The sequence below is a fragment of the Perissodus microlepis genome, chromosome 3 (assembly GCF_051167445.1).
Source record: "Perissodus microlepis isolate ML-2025 ecotype Zambia chromosome 3, ASM5116744v1, whole genome shotgun sequence".
Classification (NCBI taxonomy): domain Eukaryota; kingdom Metazoa; phylum Chordata; class Actinopteri; order Cichliformes; family Cichlidae; genus Perissodus; species Perissodus microlepis.
Genome location: NC_140463.1, coordinates 9,195,852 through 9,216,629, shown reverse-complemented (window position 1 = coordinate 9,216,629; position 20,778 = coordinate 9,195,852). Strand labels below are relative to the sequence as shown.

General features: G+C 41.8%; 1 protein-coding gene and 1 long non-coding RNA gene across 4 annotated transcripts in view; one reads left to right on the top strand and one right to left on the bottom strand.

Annotated features, from left to right (window-relative positions):
- Positions 1–2,857, bottom strand: part of LOC146389784 (uncharacterized) — a 10,471-nt gene extending 7,614 nt beyond the window's left edge. The window contains exons 1-2 of the long non-coding RNA XR_014798569.1: positions 2,544–2,857; positions 1,640–2,359 (exon numbers count right to left, since the gene is read on the bottom strand). This is a non-coding gene — a long non-coding RNA (uncharacterized LOC146389784). The remainder of the gene's footprint in view (positions 1–1,639; positions 2,360–2,543) is intronic.
- LOC146389783 (CD226 antigen-like) lies at positions 1,782–20,778 on the top strand. 3 transcript variants are annotated; one of them, XM_084912545.1, is made up of 10 exons: positions 1,786–1,871; positions 2,811–2,983; positions 4,339–4,674; positions 8,009–8,334; positions 9,181–9,513; positions 10,670–11,011; positions 13,695–14,093; positions 16,710–17,042; positions 17,498–17,836; positions 18,926–20,778. In XM_084912545.1, exons 5-10 carry the CDS (start codon positions 9,381–9,383, stop codon positions 19,063–19,065), a joined length of 1,686 nt encoding a protein of 561 aa, XP_084768671.1. In that variant the 5' UTR covers positions 1,786–1,871; positions 2,811–2,983; positions 4,339–4,674; positions 8,009–8,334; positions 9,181–9,380; the 3' UTR covers positions 19,066–20,778. The 3 variants fall into 3 exon arrangements, with proteins under 3 accessions (XP_084768663.1, XP_084768679.1, XP_084768671.1); XM_084912537.1 differs by lacking the exon at positions 2,811–2,983 and having other exon boundaries at positions 1,782–1,871; XM_084912553.1 differs by lacking the exons at positions 2,811–2,983; positions 13,695–14,093 and having other exon boundaries at positions 1,782–1,871.

The following is a 20,778-nucleotide window of genomic DNA, read 5'->3' as shown; positions in this document are numbered from 1 at the left end:
TATTTCTTAGACTGTAGCTGTAGATGGAGCAGGTGATCCTGAACTATGCCTTAGTTGTGATGTAATAGACTTAGGCTGCTTGGTCCCTTTATTATTAGCAGTTATTATAATAGACCTCTCCTATAGTTTGCCTTTTGTACTGTTTCTCTGTACTCTCTTTTTTTTCTCACACCAACAACCAGTCCCAGCAGATGACTGTCCCTGGTGTAATTAAAGTGACTTCCTGTATTCCTGATAACCTAACCCTTTCCCACTGCGCAAACAATGTAAATATGTATATATGACAGCTGAAAATATTTGTCATACTTTAAGTTGCACATCTGGTTCTTATGCAAGCCTCACTCCCCACATCATCGAGCCATTACTGCACTTCTTTTGGCTTTTTTAAAAATGTATTAATTGATTGATTAGTTTACAACATATATGGAGCTGGGTGAATATGTCAGTCTTCTTTATGTTCTCCTTTTTTTAAAATGTTTTTTGAATTTGTGTTGAGGATACTTGTAGGAATGTTTTCATTTTATTTTGGATAAATACCTAATTTACTTATGTGGAACTGAATTCCATTTTGAGTGTGTTCTTCTGTAACACTTGAAGATTTAGACAGTTTAGTTTATTTTATACATCTATATTGGTATACTGTTAGGATGCCTGGGTCGTTGACCCAGGGTTTTGAGTTTATTACATTATTTATCATTTCTAGTCTTTGGTTTCTTTGTTAGAGTTCTGTCTTATGGTTTATGTCTCTGTGTTCTCTAGTTGCTGTCTCCCCTGTCAGCTGTCTCCCCTTGTCAAGTTCATGTCTCTGTGTTATGTTTCCTGTTTTACTTTGAAAGTCTGTGTCTCATATAAATGCATCTGGTTTTGCTTCCTTTGTCTCGTTAGGCCTGATTTGCCCCAGCTGTGTTTCCCTCCTGTTACCCATTCCTGATTGTTACCTCATTCCACAGATTGCTCCCTCTGTGTATTTAAGCCCTGTGTTTCTCTGTGTCTGTGTTGTGATCTACCCTTATCTACCTCTGTGGGCTGCCTGCATAAGTTTACCTTGGAGTCTCAGTTTTGTTACTTTTTGTAGTTCAGCATTAAAGCTGTATTGAAGTTCACCTTTTGTCTCTGACTGTCTGCACCTTAGGTCCTTTTCCTGCCTGCACACAGCCTTCACATAACTTATACAGCTACAAAGCTTTTTGTTCAGTGTATACAAACAGTTGTAGCTACATAAAGGCAGCATGCAGAGACTCACAGTGTCTTATGATGAGAGGCTGCTTTCTCTCACACATTATGTTCACTTATTATCAGCACATGTTGTTGTTCTGTGGAAGCTAACATCTTTTAGTTTCTGACACTTTGCATGTTTAGCATGAGGCTAAAATTCCCCCTCAGTGGTGACCTGTTGGATGTTCAGAGGTTCAGTAAATCCAACATGACTAAAAACTCAAATGTCAAAGGAAATAAACAAAATATTTAAAGTCAATCATTCTGATCATAATTGTACTTTGACCTTTAACCTCTCTGCTCTGTGTTGTTTCCTCTTTCAGACATGAAAACCATCACAGCTGTGCCTGGACAGGACGTCACGCTGACATGTCAAACTCCAAATAACAACAACATCAAATATGTACATTGGAGCAGAGCTGACCTGGAGCCAGAATATCTTCTTGTTTACAGGAATAGGCAGTTTTTTCCAACCAACCAGCATCCATCTTTTAAGAACCGGGTGGATCTGCAGGATAGACAGACGAAGGATGGAGACGTGTCTTTGATTCTGAAGGATGTGAACAGTGCTGATAATGGAACATATGTTTGTCGTATTTTCATGGAAGAAACACGCTCATGGAAGCTCAGCATCATCAACCTGAGTGTTCCTTCAGGTGAGTGAGTGGAGTTTAGACACTACTTTCTGATCTGTGATTTATTTATTTTCTTGTATTTCTTTAATGGTTGACCTGGTAATCAGAGGTAGACAGATGTTTATCCAGCTATCCCGTTTTTATTCAGTCTGTGAAAGTGAATCCTGTCGGTGCCATAGCTGGTGAAAACGTACTTAGTGCAGACACAAAACGTCCATCAGCTTCAAAGTGTGTCAGAAAAATGTCCACATGGTGACTGATGGATGAGAGAGGTCCCATTTTTGTTGTTGTGCACAAATCATTGAACAACACAAACACTTAGAGCTGCTTTCAGTGCTGCCTGTTTTGTTACTGCACACATTTCTGATGGTCCTACAGTCCAACGTAGCAAACATCTCTGTACTGGCCTCGTAGAACCACTTTCTACTATCCAGGAGTTAAACACCTCCACACAAAAGTCACTGACGCCAGAGTGGGTTTAGACTTTGCTTTATATGGCAGGTGTGAAACTGTAACAACAAAATACAGTGTATATGAGTGACAAATTAAAATAATTACTTGAGGAGCTGCGTGACCAAATGCTAATGCTAACACCAAACAACTGTCTACGAACCATAAATTAGCATGCGTAATACAGCATCTAATTAACTGCTATTAATCAACATAAAGTGCCAAACAATAATGCATACTCACAGGGAATGCCTTTTTATCAGCCTTTCACAGCATAAATCACAGCATAGATTACATTCAGTCGATTGTCTGATTCTTTCTTACACTTCCCCTGTCTGCACACGGACCATGCCTTTCTCTTAAAGGGCCAGTGCACTAACCAAACAAAACAAACACGTACAAATTTGACATGGTATTTTTACTTGTTTATCACACCTTTTTACAGAAAATATGGAAGTAGTGTTTAAAACATTTTAAACATCTAAAGCTATCTTTTTTTGTATATAAAAGGGAGTGCAACAGAGGTTACTGCAGCACCACCGCTTCCCAAAGTTCAGAAAGAAGCTTCAGGGAGATTGTTCTGACTATGCTTCATACCCCTGGAAATTCTGAGAATTGTCCTCATACTGGCCTCCTTATCATCATCCAACTTCTGATTAAAATCACCTTCATGGTTCACCACGGTATGGAAGGGACTCGCACATCTGTCTCTGATGAATGTCCTCACAGACATTTGAACAGTTTGAACACCATGGGGGGAACCTTCTGAGCGCCAAGTGATATTTTGTGTACTATAACCTGGTTTAACATGATGACTGATCAGTAATTTCACACTCTTGCAAAAGGGCACTTGACCATGTTGTATGCTTTGTAAATTTAGCTTTTGGGCCAAGAAAAAGATTATCTATACCTGGACAGGTTCTGGTCAGCTGTGCACGAATAGGTTTATTGTGTTTTTACTACTGTGTCTTATGAAATCATGCATTCCCAAGACTGTCATACTTCTTAATAGTTTCATACGAAGTGTAAGTGTGTGTGTGTGTGTGTGTGTGTGTGTGTGTGTACCCTTGCTATATTGTTCTCAGTTGTGCTGACAACTTCACTTCACTTTGGGCTGCTTATTCCAGTCTGCTGTGTGCAGTACAGTGTAGTATTTCTAAGACTGAAACACAAATTTTAAATGGTCATGTACACTTTTGTGGTCAAGAGTTGGGAGTTCGCCTTGTAATCAGAAGGTTGGACAGTCTCGGTCGTTGTGTCTTTGGGCAAGACACTTCACCCGTTGCCTACTGGTGGTGATCAGAGGGCCTGGTGGCGCCAGTGTCCGGCAGCCTCGCCTCTGTCAGTGCGCCCCAGGGTGGCTGTGGCTACAGTGTAGCTTGCCATCACCAGTGTGTGGATGGGTGGATGACTGGTTGTGTAAAGTTCTTTGGGGTCCTTAGGGACTAGTAAAGTGCTATACAAATACAGGCCATTTACCATTTAAATCCCTCGGTTTTAATTTGATTTTACAAACTTATAAATTTTACAAACTGAGTGTTACAAAGTTAAAATACATGATTGCACAGGAGTGGTTTGTGCCATGGCTCAATAAAATGGTCCATTTTTAAGGGGCTTTTAGTATTAACCATGGCACTATTTTCTGAAATAATTCTGTTATTGCATGCAAATAGATATAAGTCATGGTTTTTAAAAGGAAACTATTATGTTTAAAAATGTTAAGTTTTAAACATAATGTTTAAACAAGTTTCCCTTACTCTGTTATAGAAGCATTTGGAAAATGTTTTACAAAACTTTTACATTTCAGAACAGTGCAAAAAAGAAAAGAAATTGCATCTGTAAAGTCAATAGAATTCATTCCATTCATGGTTTGGGAGATAACACAAATGTTAGGCTGTAAATGAAATTCAAAATGATGAAAAAAAAGTAAAACTAAAATTTCCAAGAATATAAACAATATATTTAAAGATAATAATTGTAGTGATAATTGAACTTGGATCCCTGTAACCTCTCTGCTTTGTGTTATTTCCTCTTTCAGATGAGCAACACTTCATCACAGCTAAATCTGGACAGATCGTCATTCTGCCATGTCTAACTCCAAAGAAAAACATCAAATTTGTTCACTGGAGCAGAGCTGACCTGGAGCCAGAATATCTTGTTTTGTACAAGGATGGGAAGTTTCTTCCAGATAACCAGCATCCATCTTTTAAGAACCGGGTGGATCTGCAGGAGAGACAGATGAAAGATGGAGACGTGTCTTTAATTCTGAACAATGTTAAGACTGCTGACAAGGGAACGTACCAGTGTCGTGTTTTCACAGAAGGAGCACGGACATGGAAAACCATCAGCATCATTAACCTGAGTGTTCCTCCAGGTGAGTCAGCACAGTTCAAACACTGCTTCACTGCTGTCTGATGACAGCATCGCAAATATAACAGACTGAAAAACTGCAGTACATGTATAGATTTTCCTGAATCTTGATTTTAATGTATACCCTCCATAGTCAAAGGAGCTTGCAAAGAAAAGCGTCTGGACTTCTTTAAGTTACTTGAAGACGTTTCACCTCTCATCTGAGAAGCTTCTTCAGTTCTAAGGTCAAATGGTGGAGAGTCCCAGATATAAACCTAGTGGGAGTATCCCCCCACAGAGGGACAAAAGGACCCCCTGATGATCCTCTAATCGCCTGAGCCAAGGTGTGAAACTGGGTGTGGGTCCCAATCAGCCAGAGTTTCGGGTGTGTTCATTGTGAAACCTGGCCCCACCTTATCATGCGAATTCCTGAGGTCAGATGGCCCAGGATGTGAGTGGGCGTTAAGGCGTCTGGGAAGGGATCTCAAAACTGGATTATAGATGGCAGAGAGTTGGTGTCGTAAACCCCCGCCTCTGTTCAAAGATGGTCGCTCACAGTGGACATAGATGGCTTCTTTCACTCCTCTTTCAAACCATCTGTCCTCTCTGTCCAAAATGTGAACATTGGCATCCTCGAAAGAGTGTCCTTTATCCTTAAGATGCAGATGGACTGCTGAGTCTTGTCCTGTGGAGGTGGCTCTTCTGTGTTGTGCCATGCGCTTGTGAAGTGGCTGTTTGGTCTCTCCAATGTAGAGGTCTGGGCATTCCTCGCTGCACTGTACAGCATACACCACATTGTTAAGTCTGTGTTTTGGCGTTTTGTCTTTCGGGTGAAAGACACCCGAAAGACAAAACGCCAAAACATGCAGTCCAAACGTAAAGAAGTAACTTAAAGAAGTCCAGACGCTTTTCTTTGCAAGCTCCTTTGACTACGATGACCTGGATGACTGAGAACCTTCACAGACATATACCCTCCATACAAAATTTGTTAAAAAGGTTGAAATAAACACTGAGACCAGTAATAAATGAACTAAAACTAAACAACTAACTAAGGCTATGTCCACACGTACCCGGGTATTTTTGAAGATTTTTCTATGCGTTTGCACCTTTCGTCCACACGTAAACGGCGTTTTCGGTCACTGAAAACGGAGATTTCTAAAAACTCCGGCCAGGGTGGATATTTTCTAAAACTCCGTTTTTGCATTTACGTGTGGACGAGAAAAACGGAGAAAACGCAGCGTCAAAGGTGTGCGCCTTTTTTGACGTCACACTGTGCGCCACGTTATTGTTTCGGTGAAATGCATTTATACAATACTGTTACTGTTAATTGTACTCTCTGCAGTGTTTAAATGCTTACATATACACACACAGTCACTGTCCCTCCACACATACGACTCAGTTATGCTTCTATGCCCCATCTTTGTTTACCATTTCCCACTGAGGCTTCTAGACTTCTGATTGGCCAACATTTCTACAGGTTAGGAATATAGCGCCACCTGCTGCTTTGGCATGTTCCTAGCAGCGTTTTCCTTCATTTCTGCCTTTACGTGTGGATGAGATTATTTTTTAAAACGAAAACGGAAAATCTCCGTTTTCAAAAATACCCGTGTACGTGTGGACATAGCCTAATACTAAACTGAAATAAGAAAACTTTAAATTAAATTTAAAAAAAAAGAGATTAGAAAATGCACCGCTCTGGAAATGGCCACGTATCATGGTGGAGTGATTTGTGTGTCCCCGTGATCCCAGGGGCTTTGTTTTTTAAGGGTTTTGTTGCCCCCTGAGAGCACCTCCCCATGCAATTTGAAAAAAGCGTTTCAGTGTGCCCCTATGGAAAGAATAAAATCAAGGGACCTGTGTATCCTTCATAGGGTCATAGGGTTACTGGGGCTACACCCGGGAGCTACACCTGCTTGGATCCAGTCTCCTAGAGAGTGACTGGACTCTATTCAAGTTGAGAGTGGTCCTCATTGAGAAGCAGAGGCAGCAACAGCAGTGGATATTATCGTGTCAGTAGTATGTTGGAGTTCTCACCAGTGGACAAGAGAGTTGCTTCCCTGTGCCTTTAGGTAGGCAAACTGATCCTAACTATTGTTTATGCTTAAAAATTAAGAACACCCAGGCTTCCTAGGGTCACTTAGTGGGGGTACTTTAGGGTGTTCTGGCTGGTAACTCTGCCGTCCTACTGGAAGACTTCAGTGCTCATGTAGGGCTTCCCTGATCTGAACCTGAGTGGTGTTTTGTTATTGGACTCCTGAGCACAGTTTGTCCATAGCAAACACCAAGTTCAAACCAAAGGATGTCCACCCACGTGCACATTGCACCAGGGCATCCTAGGTCGCAAGTCAGTAATTGATTTTGTAATCATATCATTGCATCTGCATCCGTATGTCCTGGACAATTGGGTTAAGAGAGGACCCGAGCTGTCAACTGATCACCACGTGGTTGTGAGATGGATCTTGGTGTGGGAGCATGCTGGACAGACCTGATACATCTAACATCTAAGTATAGCGAGGGTCTAGTCCGGGAGATCAACTCTCACCACCAGCAGGACTTTGACAGTGTTCTGAGGAAGGCGTGGGTCTGAGTGCAAATGGACTCATTTCTGCACTTCTATTGCTCAGGCTGCTGCAAGGAGCTGTGGCCAAAAGGTGGTTAGTACCTGTTGTGGTGGTAATCCATGAACCAGATGGTTGACACTGGAGGTGAAGAGAGCTATCAAGCTGAAGGAGGAATTCTATCAGTCTTGGTTAGTTTGTGGGACTTCAAAGACAGACGATAAGGTACTGACAGGCCAAGCAGAACATGGCTTGGGTAGTAACTAATGCAAAAACTCATTTGTAGGATGAGTTCAGTGGGTGTATGGAACAAGATTTTTAGAGTGCCTCGAAGCAATTCTGGCCAATCGTCAGGTGAAATTGTGCTCCACTGACACGATATAAAGTGGAGGTGGGGTGCTGCTGAATTGAACAAGCAGAAAGGTTAGTGAGAGATGAAAAGACAGATTGGGACGGCGTATGCAGTTATAAGAACTGACCATAAAAGCGAAGCTCTCGATTTACTGGCCAATCTATGATCCCTACCTTCACCTAAGGTATGAACTCTGGGTAGTGACCAAAAGAGCAAGATTGCGGTACAAGCAGCATGAACGAGATTTCTCCAAAAGGTGATTGGCCTCTCCCTTAGAAGTAGGGTGAAGAGTTCAGTCTTTCAAAAGGGGCTCAGAGTAGAGTCACTACTGTGCTTCAAAATGAACCAGTAGAGGTACTTCGGGTATTTGGTTAGGTAAAGATGAAAATTCTAGTTATAATTGTACTTTGTCCTTTAATGTCTCTGCTATGTGTTATTTCCACTTTCAGACCAGAAAGTCATTGCAACTAAGTCTGGCCAGAATGTCATTCTGCCATGTCAAAACCCAACCAACAAGATCAAAGCTGTACGTTGGAGCAGAGTTGACCTGGAGCCAGAATATCTAATTTTTTACCGTGCTGAGCAGTTTCTTCCAAATAACCAGAATGAGTCTTCTAAGTATCTGGTGGCTCTTCATGAATTAAAGATGGAAATGTGTCTTGGATTCTGAACAATGTGAACACTGCTGATAATGGAACATACGTGTGTCGTGTCTTCACGGAAGAAACACGCTCATGGAAATCCATCAGCATTATCGACCTGAATGTTCCTCCAGGTGAGTTACAGGAGTGCAGACACTGCTTTCATGTTATTTATGGATGACCTGGTGGTTGTCAGAGGTAGACAGATGTTTCTCCAGCTGTTGTCTTTGTGGCTGGTAGTCTAGAGTTATAGAGCAGCATTGTTTGGGTAAGGTTAGAGCAGAAACAAAGACATTTATGAGTCAGTCTCTTCTTCTCTTGCTCTCTAACTCGTCTGTAAACATGTGTGGGGAATCTCAATGTTAAAGCCTACAGCTGGAGGGGGAGGGGAGGGGTGAAGCTGGTTGTTGAGAGTCTGTGAAAGTGAATCCTAATTAACAAGCAGATTATGGAGCCACGTGATGGATTTACTGTCGTTGTTTGCTAATGAAGTAAAAACAGTCACTTGCCTGTCCTGAGTGTAGTTATTTTGAATATAAGATAAAGCGAGAACTATAAGAAGATTATAATTATTTTCTCATTTTATAGCTAAAAATTAAAAAAAATAGGGCCTGTATGAATTTTGGCAGATGACACCACCCACACAGTCAAGCACAGAGGTGGAACTATAATCCTTTCTTCTAAGGATACAGGAAGAAAGGGTATACAGCTACAAAGCTTTTTGTTCAGTGTATACAAACAGCTGTAGCTACAGAAAAGGCAGCATGCAGAGACTCACAGTGTCTTATAATGAGAGGCTGCTTTCTCTCACACATTATGTTCACTTATTATCAGCACATATTCTGCTGAAGCTAACATCTTGCAGTTTCTGAAACTTTGGATGTTTAATGCAAAGTAAACAATTCTAGTCATAATTGTACTTTGATTCCTTTGGCCTGTCTTGTTGACCTTGACCTGCTCAGTCTTGTGTCATCTTTCAGATCAGAAAAACATCACAGCTGAGTCTAGAAAGAGTGTTATTCTGCCATGTGGAGCTCCAAACAACAAAAAGATCAAATTCATACATTGGAGCAGAGCTGACCTGGAGCCGGAATATCTACTTGTTTACCGTAATGGGCAGTATCTTCTAGATAACCAACATCCGTCTTTTAAGAACCGGGTGGATCTGCAAGATATACAGATGAAGGATGGAGATATGTCTTTGATTCTGAAAAACGTGAATACTGCTGATGATGGAACCTACCAATGCCGTGTCTTCATGGAAGAAACACGCTCATGGAAGCTCAGCATCATCAACCTGAATATTTCTCTAAGTGAGTTATTGTCTCTAAATCATCTGTAAACATGTGTGGGTGATAGTATTTCTATACCAGCCACTTCTTCTGTCTGTTGGTGGACTACCATACAGTCCTGCCATGATTGTTCCTCTTCTTTCTCGGGCTTCTGCTGCCTGAGGTATTCACTAAGCATGTGATCAGTTGTGGGCATCTTTCTGGGGTACTCATGGACCTCAGCATACAGTCTGGGGGGCTGGATTTGAGTTGAAACCCTCCATCTATGGCAATGAGCTTTTTTGTCTTGATATTAGTGGCTTTTATCTCCTCCTTTGGCCAGCCAATTATCCCAGTAGAGTAACAGACAACAGGTGTTAATTGGCTGGATCTTGTTCTTGCCATTCACCTGACTCCTGCGGGTATTTATTGGTTGCGGCCTCTATATGGTTATCGTTTGCCTGTGGGATTTCAAAATACCTGTAGCTGTCCTCACTATCTGCAATGTTGCCTTCTAGTCGTGCCATCCCGTGTGTTCTGGCTACCTTCCCTCTCTTTTTTGCCATCCGACTTCACTTCTGCAGTCTTAATGACTGAATGACATTTTGATTTCTTTACTGTAGATCATATTGGTGTGGATCAGTGAATCAGTGTCTAGTTGGCTGATGGTATCCATAGTCAGTATTCATAGCGACTGTTGTTAATGATCTGGCTGAGGAGGTTCATGCCTTTGCAAACAGCAGCGGGAACAGAGCATATCCTTGGTAAACAGGTTAACAGACCATCGGTAACAGTAAGATAAAATTTAATCAATACAAGAAAAGACTAAATAAACAATGCTAAATATACAAATGTGATTAGTAGAGCTGCTGTTTTCGTTATATGAATCCTGTAACTCTACACCAGGAAAACCATCAAATATGATGCGGGTCTGATTTTAGAGATTTGAAGCTGTCCAAAAAATTATGATACACTTTATTCTAAGTTTGGTGTGGAATTACATTAGTGTGAGCACCCCACCCACTAGTTGTTTCTTATTACAGAAACATTGTTTTTAAAGTATAGTATACAGTAGGTATGAGTAGGTATGATGTGTGTAATATACCATGAATTTGGAAATATAGCTCAGTGGAATTTCTTCATTAGAAGTGAACAGTAGTATTTTGGCCTCTCTGCTCTGTGTTGTTTCCTCTTTTAGATGAGAAAAATGTCACAGCTGAGTCTGGACAGAACATCACTCTGACATGTCGAGCTCCAAATAACAACATTGATGTTTTGGAGTGGAGCAGAGCTGACCTGGACACAGAATATGTCCTTTTGTACCGCGATGAGCAGTTTGATCCAGACAATCAGCATCCATCTTTTAAGAACCGGGTGGATCTGCAGGACAGACAGATGAAGGATGGAGACGTGTCTTTGATTCTGAAGGATGTGACGATTAATGATGCTGGAACATATGACTGTCTTGTCTTCATGAGAGGAACAAACCACAAGAACAGTAAACCCATCAGCAGCATCTACCTCAGGGTTGTCCCTCCAGGTGAGTGAGTAGTGTTTTTTTCTAAAGATGTTCTTTGTAGAAAGCAGCTGGTCTGAGTGATGTGATCAGATAATGTCTGACAGCAGTTTAAATAGGGCAGCCGATACATGTAGTTGCACAGAAGGCTTTTCAAACTTGTGATATAAACTATCAGCCAATATCAGATACTATATCAGATGGCATGTACTGGACATGGAAATTACACAAATTCATCAATGATTGTGATAGACAAGGAATGGCTTGGCATAGGAAGACCTTGGATGGCAGGTGGTTGTTTTCCTGACTTGTTGCATGCACGGACAAGGCAAGCCAGCACATAGTCCCAGATGTCCTTCTCTATAGTCGGTGACCAAAATCAGCACATGAGAGAGATGTCCAGTCTTTTTCAAGGTGTTGGAGCTTGTGTTGTGTTGGACCAAAAGTGCAGCACTCTGAAATGAAGGGTGAACTAAAATGCAGCTTTATTTCTGAGCAGTGACAAAATACAAAGTCAGAAGCAAATAATCTGAAATAATAGCTCTTCTTAGAAACCATATAACAAAGAGGGACACAGTGAAGAGAGAGAATGTGACAAAAGGGAGAGAAAAAAAATATATGCACACAAACACAGACACAGAATCACGTGTGAACAGGAAACAGGCAGGAGAACAGCTAATTATAAACTAATTATAAAGTGATGAAAGTAGAACTAAATTCAAAGCACACAAGATAATCGGTCACCAAAATAAAACAGGAAGAAACAGAGCACAGGAAACAAATGCAGACTTGACACAATGACAAGAAGGTTAAAAAATATGAAGACAAGACTGACTTCACAAGAAGGCATTATGATTGGGTGGCTTGTCTTAGAACATAGAGTAGGTCATTTACTGATTGGAAGGTTGGTGGTTCAAGCAAGATACCAACCCCAAACTGTTCCATTATTACATCCATTGGAGTGTACATGTTAGATAGAAAGCACTTAAGCATAGAAAAAATGCTTGGCTGATAGGGTGTGAATGAGTGAAAATGTTTTATAAAGCACTTTGAGTAGCCTGGAAGAGTAAAAAAGCATTATATACGAATCAGTACATTTACCATAACAGAAACAAGATAGAATACAAAAAAAAAAAAAAAATTGCCTAAAACAATTAGACTGTTTTAATAAAACAAAAAAGAACTAAGCATATAAAGACTAAACACACAGAAAACCAACCAGGACATCTGCAGCAAGGACTAAACGCAGAAGGATTACAGCTATAATGAGAACCAAAGTCTCCAACAACGACTTGTGTCTCTCCATCTGAGAGACTACCTATCCATGCAGCCCCTGGATGGAAAGGGGCTGTATGGATAGGTAAAAGTACTATGGCATTTACTTGGAGTCCCAAAGAGACTGTTAAAATGATTGCCAGAGTGAGGGTGCAGGCTTTGTGTGTGGATAGGTAAGGTTTGCTCTGGCTGTGTGTGTATGGCCATGTCCACACTAATATGTTTTCATTTGAAAACGCATCATTTTCTCTCATTTTGGCCCTCCGTCCACACTGAGGCAGCATTTTCGGTCAAGAGAAACGGAGCGTTTTGAAAACGCTCTCCAGAGCAGAAACATTTTAAAACGCTGTTTTCGCGTTGCAGTGTGGACAGCAAACCCGGAGCCTTTTCGAAAACGATTACACATCTTAGTCATGTGATGCAGTCATCTGACCAATTAAACCAAGATAGCGTAGAACATTACAAAACAGTTGTTTTGTTTGCTCTCAATTTTGACAGCCCTATTAATGGTTAATATCAGTTTGTACGTACTCCAGATAGCATTCCTTCAAATTCTTTAACTCCCACTCACTTTTGCAATTTTGTACTTTTGTGTTACTCCCTGGAACAACTCCACCTCATTGTTAGTTCATTTAAAAAACTCTGTGCTTTTCCTCAACATTTTTCCGCCACGTTTCAAAGAGTTGGAAAGTAAATAAACGGCAGACAGAAACGAGACAGGTGGAATCTCCTTGCATTTCACATTTGGCTGTTTCAATGTGGATGAAATGCATGAAAATGATAGTGTGGACGTGGAGTGTTTTCAGACATATACGCCGTTTTCAAATTTATCTGGGCTAGTGTAGACATAGCCTGTGTGTTTGTGTTTGTGTGTGTATATCTATCTATCTATATCTATATATCTATATATATATATATATATATATATATATATATATATATATATGTATAGTGGAACCCCGACTTACGAAATTAATTCGTTCCTGAGGGTCTTTCGTAAGTCGAAGCACCCATTGCGCGTTTTGAGTGAGGCAATGCTGAACGATAGGCTATAGGCTAATTGCTAACTAGAACAACAGTACGTCGTTCAAGTGGAACAGCGAAGCACAAGTACGGAAGCCAAGGGATTGTCACATGATTCAGAAGGCATTGTGGGCATTGTAGGCTCAGCCAATCAGAGCCACCGGATTTCGTTACTCGGGCATTTTGCTGTAACACGGGCAGAAATATTGCCGTTCAGTGCCTTCGTAACTTGAATTTTTTGTGAAACGGGGTATTTTAAGTCGGGGTTCCGCTGTATACACACACACACACACACACACACACACACACACACACACACATATATATATACACACATGTATATGTATGTATATGTATATATATATATATATATATATATATATATATATATATATGCTGTTCTGCATAGGCCTGAACCCCCTCAGTGAGATCATTAACAAGACTGGCTACGGATACGGACTACGGAACGGAGCAGTTGTCAGCCACCTCCTGTACATGGATGACATCAAGCTGTATGCCAAGAGTGAACGAGACATCGATTCACTGATCCACACTACCAGGCTATACAGCAATGACATTGGAATGTCGTTCGGACTGGAGAAGTGTAGTCGAATGGTAACGAAGAGAGGGAAGGTAGTCAGAACTGAGGGGATTGAACTACCAGAAGGCAACATTGCAGACATAGAGGACAGTTACAAGTACCTGGGGATCCCGCAGGTGAATGGGAACCATGAAGAGGCCGCTAGAAAGGCTGCAACCACCAAGTACCTGCAGAGGGTCAGGCAAGTCCTGAGGAGTCAGCTGAACGGTAAGAACAAGATCCGGGCCATCAACACCTACGCCCTGCCCGTGATCAGGTACCCTGCTGGGGTAATAGGCTGGCCAAAGGAGGAGATAGAAGCCACTGACATAAAGACAAGAAAGCTCCTTACCATGCATGGAGGGTTTCACCCCAAGTCCAGCACCCTGAGGCTGTACGCTAAGCGGAAGGAAGGGGGCCGGGGACTGGTGAGTGTCAGCACCACAGTCCAGGATGAGACAACGAACATCCAAGAATACATTGGGAAGATGGCCCCAACTGACCGAATGCTCAGTGAATACCTCAGGCAGCAGAAACCCAAGAAAGAGGAGGGAGACAAGGAACCATCATGGAAGGACAGGGCCCTGCACGGTATGTACCACCAGCAGATAGAGGAGGTGGCTGACATCCAGAAATCCTACCAGTGGCTGGACAAAGCTGGACTGAAAGACAGCACAGAGGCACTAATCATGGCAGCACAAGAACAAGCTCCGAGTACAAGATCCATAGAGGCTGGGGTCTATCACACCAGGCAAGACCCCAGGTGCAGGCTGTGTAAAGATGCTCCAGAGACAATCCAGCACATAACAGCAGGGTGCAAGATGCTAGCAGGCAAGGCATACATGGAACGCCATAACCAAGTGGCCGGCATAGTGTACAGGAACATCTGTGCCGAGTATAACCTGGAAGTCCCGAGGTCAAAATGGGAGATGCCCCCAAGGGTGGTGGAGAATGACCGAGCTAAGATCCTGTGGGACTTCCAGATACAGACGGACAAAATGGTGGTGGCTAACCAACCGGACATAGTGGTGGTAGACAAACAGAAGAAGACGGCCGTAGTGATCGATGTAGCGGTTCCGAATGACAGCAATATCAGGAAGAAGGAACACGAGAAGCTGGAGAAATACCAAGGGCTCGGAGAAGAGCTCGAGAGGATGTGGAGGGTGAAGGTGACGGTGGTCCCCGTGGTAATCGGAGCACTAGGTGCGGTGACTCCCAAGCTAGGCGAGTGGCTCCAGCAGATCCCGGGAACAACATCGGAGATCTCTGTCCAGAAGAGCGCAGTCCTAGGAACAGCTAAGATACTGCGCAGGACCCTCAAGCTCCCAGGCCTCTGGTAGAGGACCCGAGCTTGAAGGATAAACCGCCCGCAGGGGCGAGATGGGTGTTTGTTTATTTATATATATATATATATATATATAAGGCCCATGGTGACTCTGGACGAGCTGCAGAGATCTACAGCTCAGTGGAGGAATCTGTCCATAGGACAACTATTAGTCGTGCACTGCACAAAGTTGGCCTTTATGGAAGAGTGTCAGTCCCGTTTGCAGTTTGCCACAAGCCATGTGGGGGACACAGCAAACATGTGGAAGAAGGTGCTCTGGTCAGATGAGACCAAAATGGAACTTTTTGGCCAAAAAGCAAAACGCTATGTGTGGCGGAAAACTAACACTGCACATCACTCTGAACACACCATCCCCACTGTCAAATATGGTGGTGGCAGCATCATGCTCTGGGGGTGCTTCTCTTCAGCAGGGACAGGGAAGCTGGTCAGAGTTGATGGGAAGATGGATGGAGCCAAATACAGGGCAATCTTGGAAGAAAACCTCTTGGAGTCTGCAAAAGACTTTGAGACTGGGGCGGAGGTTCACCTTCCAGCAGGACAACGACCCTAAACATAAAGCCAGGGCAACAATGGGATGGTTTAAAACAAAACATATCCATATGTTAGAATGGCCCAGTCAAAGTCCAGATCTAAATCCAATCGAGAATCTGTGGCAAGATCTGAAAACTGCTGTTCACAAACGCTGCCCATCTAATCTGACTGAGCTGGAGCTGTTTTGCAAAGAAGAATGGGCAAGGATTTCAGTCTCTAGATGTGCAAAGCTGGTAGAGACAGACCCTAAAAGACTGGCAGCTGTAATTGCAGCAAAAGGTGGTTCTACAAAGTATTGACTCAGGGGGCTGAATAATTACGCACACCCCACTTTTCAGTTATTTATGTGTAAAAAATGTTTGGAATCATGTATGATTTTCGTTCCTCTTCTCACGTGTACACCACTTTGTATTGGTCTTTCATGTGGAATTCCAATAAAATTGATTCATGTTTGTGGCTGTAATGTGACAAAATGTGGAAAACTTCAAGGGGGCCGAATACTTTTGCAAGCCACTGTATATATACACACACACACATATCTGCGACCTCCTCTATCGGTCAGTAATACTGCTGTGCAGGGGTCTGTCCTTCCATGATGGTTCCAACTCTTTCTTGGGTTTCTGCTGCCTGAGGTATTCGCTGAGCACACTGTCGGTTTGGGTCATCTTCTTGATGTACTGACACTCACTAGTCCCCAGCCTCCTTGCTTCCATTTAGCATACAGTCTCAGAGTGCTGAAATTCAGGTGAAACCCTCCATGCATGGTCCAGAGCTTCCTTGTCCTACTGTCAGTCGCTTCTATCTCCTTCTTTGGCCAGCAGGATACCTGATCATGGGCAGGGCGTAGGTGTTGATAGGCCAGATCTCGTTCTTAATATCTGTCTACGTTTAACATGAGGCTAAAATTCCCTCTCAGTGGGTCACTGGTGACCTTTAACCTCTCTACTCTGTGTTGCTTCCTCTTTCAGACCAGAAAACCATCACAGCTGAGTCTGGACAGGATGTCACTCTAACATGTCGAGCTCCAAATAAAAATATCAAATTTGTACATTGGAGGAGAGCTGACCTGGTGTCAGAATATGTCCTTGTGTACCGAGATGAGCGAGTTTTTACAGATTACCAGCATCCATCTTTTAAGAACCGGGTTGATCTGAAGGACAGACAGATGAAGGATGGAGACGTGTCTTTGATTCTAAAACTTGTGACAAGTGTTGATGATGGAACATACAAGTGTCGAGTGTTCATGGAAGAAACTCGCTCATGGAAACACAGCATCATCCACCTTCGTGTTGTTCCTCCAGGTGAGTGATTAGAGTTGAGTGTGTGATCAGAGGTGAAGCTGCTTCCTGGTTGTTGATGTTTGTTTGTTGTATGGATGAGCTGGTGGATGTCAGAGGTAGACAGATGTTTCTCCAGCTGTTGTCTTTGTGGCTGGTAGTCTAGAGTTGTAGAGCAGCATTGTTTGGGTAAGGTTAGAGCAGAAACAAAGACATTTATGAATCCGTCTCTTTTTCTCTTGCTCTCTAACTCGTCTGTAAACATGTGTGGGGAAACTCAATGTTAAAGCCTGCAGCTGGAGGGGGAGGGGAGGGGTGAAGCTGGTGGTTGTGAGTCTGTGAAAGTGAATCCTGCCGGTGCCATAGATGGTGAAAACGTACTTAGTGCTCTGTAGTTCCTTACCGAAACGTCTTCTATAGACGAACATCTATAGTCTCCGAACTTTAACCTCTCTGCTCTGTGTTGTTTCCTCTTTCAGACCAGAAAACCATCATAGCTGAGTCTGGACAGGACGTCACTCTGACATGTCGAGCTCCAAACAACAACAAAGTTGTAAAGTGGAGCAGAGCTGACCTGAAGATAGAATATGTACTTTTGTACCAGGATGATCACTTTGTTCCAGACGACCAGCATCCATCTTTTAAGAACCGGGTGGATCTGCAGCACAGACAGATGAAGGATGGAGACGTGTCTTTGATTCTGAAGGATGTGACGATTAATGACACTGGAACATACGAGTGTCGTGTCTCCATGAGAGGAACAAACCACAAGGACAGTAAAACCATCAGTAGAGTCAAACTGAGTGTTGCTCCTCCAGGTGAGTGTTTGAAAAGACGTTGTTGATGAGACTTTGTAGAAAGCAGCTGGTCTGAGTGATGTGATCAGAGTGCAGCAGATTCATGTTTAACCTATAATTTAAAAATAAGATACAAATGATCTGACCAAAACTGTTTACGCCATAAAGCTGCCATTTGGAAAAAAAAAAGACAAAATAAGCACCAAACCAGTAAAAAATCTATATTTTTGAATGAAAACAGTACTTGTGTTATTTTATTTTCATTTAATTTTTTTTTTTTGCTTTGTGAAACTCCATCTTCGGTCTTTTTCCCTTCTGGTTAAGTCAAATGAGTAAAATTCATAAATACATAAACCCTCAAACAAATGGAATTTTAAGTTATCATTTTTGGTACTTTGAAAAAACAAATGTGATTCTTAATAATTAGCATGGTTGCGTAGTATTTAGCATTTGCCTTACAGCAAGAAGGTCCTGGGTTCAATTCCACCATCAGGCTGGGCTCTTTCTGTGTGCAGTTTGCATGTCCTCCCCATGTTTGTGTGGGTTCTCTCCTCGCTTCCTCCCACAGTCCAAAGACATTTAGTTAGTGGGGTTAGGTTAACTGGTCGTTCTAAATTGCCTGTGAGTGTCAGGGTGTACCCTTCCTCTCACCCTGCAGTAGCTGAACAAGGCTTCAGCCGTCCTTTGACCCTGTATAACCTGGCTAGGTTTTCTTTTATTGCACCAATTTTAAGCAGTTTTGTTCAGATCATTTGCATCTTTTTTTTAAAGAAGCTCAGAGCTCAGAAATCCCCATATTAATAATAATAATAATAATGGATTGGATTTATATAGCGCTTTTCAAGGCACCCAAAGCGCTTTACAAATCCACTATTCATTCACTCTCACATTCACACACTGGTGGAGGCAGCTACAGTTGTAGCCACAGCTGCCCTGGGGCAGACTGACAGACTATGTAAGATTTTACACAATATTCACATTTTGACCAACTTACATTTTACCTAATCATTAGATCAGACATAAGCATTCGAAGAGGAAATGGATTCTGTTCTGTTCTTCACTCATCACCTACCTGACAGCTGACACCTCACACCTGTTTCTCACCTGCAGGTCAAACAGGAGGACACACAGAGGATGGATCTGTTGGACTGATTGTCGGTCTGTCAGTTCCTGCTGTGCTTCTTCTTGCTGCTGTTGTTGGTTTTCTGATCTACAGAAAACATAAACGACAGAACCGAGATTTTAACTAGCATCCTGATGAGCAGCAGCAGGTTTGAAATGTCTCAGAGCTTCTGTCATGTTGATGCATAAACATGAAGAAAGAGGTATTAAAAGAGGTTTAAAAGAGAGGTCTTAAAGGTAAGAGACATTAAGGCAGAAAAGCAGCAAAACCACACTGAAGAAACTTAAACACTAGAGATCTACAGAAAATATAAACGGTCTCCAGGTTCAAATGAGCGTCGTGCTGATCAAGAGAGTGCACAACCTCTTCGGACTTAAGATCATCTTATCCTGAACATCCAGAGTCTGATGTTATTTCTCTGGTGACCATCATGTTCAGACTCAGACCAACTGTGTCTGTGCTGTCTGTCAGTGATTCTGAACTACAATTTATTCATCTTCAGGCTGTTCATTAGATAAAACTGTGTTACAAACATGAATGAATTTATGTGCTATAATCTCAGAATCAACTATAGTTTTTTCGTATTTTAGCTTCAGGATCAGCACTTTATGTCAGTGTCTGTAATTAAACTGTAAAGTGTGTGATGGTGTATAGATAAGGTCTGGTGGATTATAGATGATCAATAACTAATCTGATAGTTTTAAGGAATTGATTAGCTAAAACAGAACTGTTGCCTGAATTGTGGGTGTTTAAACCCGTATGGAAAAGAAATAGAAAAAAAAAACTTATAAAAGACTTGCATAAGATGTGGCCTACTTCATATAGTGAATCATATAAGGCTTATATGATTTACTCATGAAAGTGGCCACTTTCTCATTACTTTCATATATTGTTTTAGTAAGTATCCAAAACGTACAAGTTTCATTTATATGATTTTTCAAGGGATCTTATATCTGTTTTCACTCAAGACAGATACAAACTTTATAAGATTTATATATATCTTTTCCGTATGGGTACGTTCACGTGTACACAGGTATTTTTGAAACTGGAGATTTTCTGTTTTTGGTTTTTTTGGGTTTTTTATTAATCCCATCTACACGTACAGTTTTGGAAAAATATCTATGTCCACATGTAAACACTAAAAACTGAGTTTTTTGAAAATCTCCACCCTGGCAGGAGTTCTTAAAAATCTCCGTTTTCACTGATCCTTTCAATTATGTAATTTATTACACAATTGATCTAGGTAGCTCTTTTTTGGAAGTTCAGTTAACGCTAGAAATGTGTTTTGGAGTTTGTACATGCTTTGGAGTTTGTATGTGCTTTGTCTCTAGGGGCCATTGTATATATTTATATATAAACATATAAATAAAACCAATTTTTTTTACATTAGTAATTCCTTTTGTGCATAATTTTATATTGTTGTTAATACTAAATAAATTAAAGCAACAAAACAACCTGAAGAGCCGGTTGGGAGCCGAAAGAGCCGGCTCTTTTTAGTGAGCTAAGCCAAAAGAGCCAGAAATTCCATCACTAGCCGGGAGTTAGCTGTTCTCACCAGCTCGAGTGACCCTTGAACCCCCGGTTAGCTATCGAGTTGGTAGGTAACAGACAGCCGATGGCCCCGCCCCTCCCTGAGTCTGGTTCTGCTGGATGTTTCTTCCTGTTAAAAGGGAGTTTTTCCTTCCCACTGTCGCCAAAGTGCTTGCTCATAGGGGGGTCATATGATTGTTGGGTTTTTGTCTGTATCTATTATTGTACGATCTACTGTACAACATAAAGCGCCTTGAGGCAACTGTTGTTGTGATTTGGTGCTGTATAAATAAAATTTAATTGAACTGAA

What these genes read in the sequence shown, in the direction of transcription:
- LOC146389783 (XM_084912537.1), top strand. Translation starts at nt 9,381, where the DNA reads ATGAAGGATGGAGATATGTCTTTGATTCTGAAAAACGTGAATACTGCT. An exon ending in CAACCTGAATATTTCTCTAA is followed by an intron (nt 9,514 to 10,669) that starts GTGAGTTATTGT and finishes TTCCTCTTTTAG; the next exon opens with ATGAGAAAAATGTCACAGCT. An exon ending in CCTTCGTGTTGTTCCTCCAG is followed by an intron (nt 17,043 to 17,497) that starts GTGAGTGATTAG and finishes TTCCTCTTTCAG; the next exon opens with ACCAGAAAACCATCATAGCT.